This window comes from Alexandromys fortis, unplaced genomic scaffold, assembly GCF_014885135.2.
Source record: "Alexandromys fortis isolate MF-2015 unplaced genomic scaffold, M_Fortis_MF-2015_v1.1 scaffold_9, whole genome shotgun sequence".
NCBI lineage: Eukaryota > Metazoa > Chordata > Mammalia > Rodentia > Cricetidae > Alexandromys > Alexandromys fortis.
The window spans coordinates 2,062,083-2,064,544 of record NW_026067892.1 but is presented as its reverse complement, the minus strand read 5'-3'; the positions used below and the strand labels follow the sequence as shown (position 1 = coordinate 2,064,544).

Below are 2,462 nucleotides of genomic sequence, written 5' to 3'. Positions count from 1 at the left end.
AGACAGGGTTTCTCTGTGGTTTTGGAGCCTGTCCTGGAACTAGCTCTTGTAGACCAGGCTAGTCTTGAACTCACAGAGATCCGCCTGCCTCTGCCTCCCGAGTGCTGGGATTAAAGGCGTGTGCCACCACCGCCTGGCTCACCATGCTGTTTTGATCAGCGTCACTTTAGAATACATTCAAACACTGGTTAAGAAGTCTCGAGTTATCAGCATTCTAGTTCCCAGTTTCCTAACTCATTATTACCATTATTCTTCAGGCTCTGTCCTGTCCTCAGAGAGGCAAACAAAATCCCTGTCAAGGTTTCCCCGAGAATCACCCCAAAATACAGAGGAGGTTGAGATGTGTATTGTTCCACTTTCCTTTCTTTCTGGGCGCGGGTTCTCTGCATTCGTTCAGTCTCCTAGCATTGCAGTGACAGGAAGGTGGCTGGCTCCAGAGACAAATCCCCTGGAGCAGGAGTTCTAAGGACTGTGTGCTACCTGATGTGTGTGCCAGGAGCAGACTCGGGTCCCTTAGGAAGAAGCCAGTGCTCTCACTGCTGAGCTGCCATGCCCCGTTTTACTTGTTTTTGTTGTTAATTGCCTTTCAGAACAAGTCTTCACCGCCTGGGTGTGCTGGTTCACTTATAACCTGCCTGCTCAGGAAGCTGAGGCAGGAGGATCACCTAAGCTCACAAGTTTGTCAGCAGCCTGGACAGTATAGCAAGACTGTCCTTCCCAATCCCAAACTAAAACCACAGTAAAAGTAACTTTATTCTGCACCAAATGCTCCAATAGACATCTGTGCAAAGCAGGCAGGAGGAAATCTGCGTTTAAGAGCATGCAGGTGCTGGGAATTGAACCAGGGTCCTCTGGAAGAGCAGTCAGTAGCTGTGTTCTGAAACCCTTGACTGCTTGGAAGTGGAATTCACTGGTAAGTCTTAACCTCCAAATGTGTGTTGTTTCAGAATGGCAATCAGAGACATCAAACCGGCGGTAGCATCTTAGAAGCTCCCCAACGTGCAGGCTCAAACTACATCAAGACCCACCAGCCCATCAAGGATGATTTGGATTTTGACCTGAACCTGGATTCTGGACAGAACAGTGGGCTGGGGCTCAGTCTGGACCTGAACCTAGTCTTGGACCAGGAGTCAGAGTTGGAACCTGAGTCTGAGCTGGAGTCTGAGATCCAAACCAGATCTGATCTGGAGACAGAGCTAGAGACAGATGCCCAGACAGAGCCTGAGATGGAGGAAGAGCCAGAGCCAGAGCCAGAGCCGGAGTCAGAGAAAGAGAGGAGGCCCCAGCCTAGGACCCGGATCAGGGCTCACAGCCCCTGGCGGAACTACTTCACTGCCTATCGTTTTGGGAGTTCGAGCTCCCAGTCTCGTATTCCATCTCAGACACCTTCAGTGGAGAAGAAACAGCCGCGTGCTCATCCAAACTCGCCCCACGGCGATGAGGACACTTGGTAGGTGAACTGGGAAGAGAGAGCAGGCAGATTATTTTGGCGAATCCTCCCTGCCCAAAGGCACCACTGGGGCATGAGATCTAGACTGGGTACCAGCCACCCGTTCTGGCTCTGTAACCCTGCACCTGCTGACTTCCTTCTTTCTGGGTTACGGGATCACATGCCCATCACACACCCAGGCTGCGTGACTCAGGGTCCACAGTTGTCTCTGAGGTCTGTCCCCAGGAGTCCCAGTCTTCACCTTCGGCAGATTTCCAGTGCTGGCTTTCCTGCACACACTCCACGTCTCTGCCAACTGTGCCAGATTGTCTCTGACTACCTCCTCTCCTCTCCGTCCCCCTTTCTCCCAAGAAATGAGGCTCAAATAAAATATGTGACTATACTTAAAACATTCAGACTTCTCCTGCCTGTCTCTGTATCCCACAACCCTGAAGAAATGCCAGGTGGGAGGGGCGCCAGAAGGGAGCCAGCAAAAGAAAACCCAGGCAGTATTTGGAGCTGACATGCAGGAAAATATTGCCACCATCCAGAGGGGCTGGGCAAAGGTAAGCTGGCCTTCAGGCCTGGAGCACTGGGACCTGCTTAGCTTTTGCCGTCCGCTTTCCCTACTTCTGGCTTCACAGTCATCCAGAGGCACCGCGGCAGTGGACGGTGACAGCCATTACCAGACTCTCTAGTCTGGACAATGCACTCAGCTACAACTGCTTTCTCTTACAGGTTTTCCAAGCCAGCCTGGAGCCATTACCAGACTTAGTTTAAAATGTGTGATGGGTGTGAGCAGTGGCTCAGCAGTTTCTAGCACTGACTGCTCTTGAAGAGGACCCGAGTTCAGTTCCCAGCACCTACACTGGGTGATTCCCCAGGGCATGGAACTCCAATTCCAGTGAATCTGATGCCCTCTTCTGGTGCCCAAGGAAACTACATGCATGTGGTGTATATACAGACAAGCAGGCACACATACACATTAAGAAAAAAATAAACCTAGCCGAGCACACCTTTAATCCCAGAGGCA

General features: G+C 51.4%; 1 protein-coding gene across 1 annotated transcript in view; it reads left to right on the top strand.

The window, feature by feature from the left end:
- Positions 1–1,902, top strand: part of Slc26a8 (solute carrier family 26 member 8) — a 59,115-nt gene extending 57,213 nt beyond the window's left edge. The window contains exon 20 of the mRNA XM_050141897.1: positions 948–1,902. Within this exon, the coding sequence (XP_049997854.1) occupies positions 948–1,454 (507 nt within the window). The 3' untranslated portion in view covers positions 1,455–1,902. The remainder of the gene's footprint in view (positions 1–947) is intronic.
- The last annotated feature ends 560 nt before the right edge of the window (positions 1,903–2,462 follow it).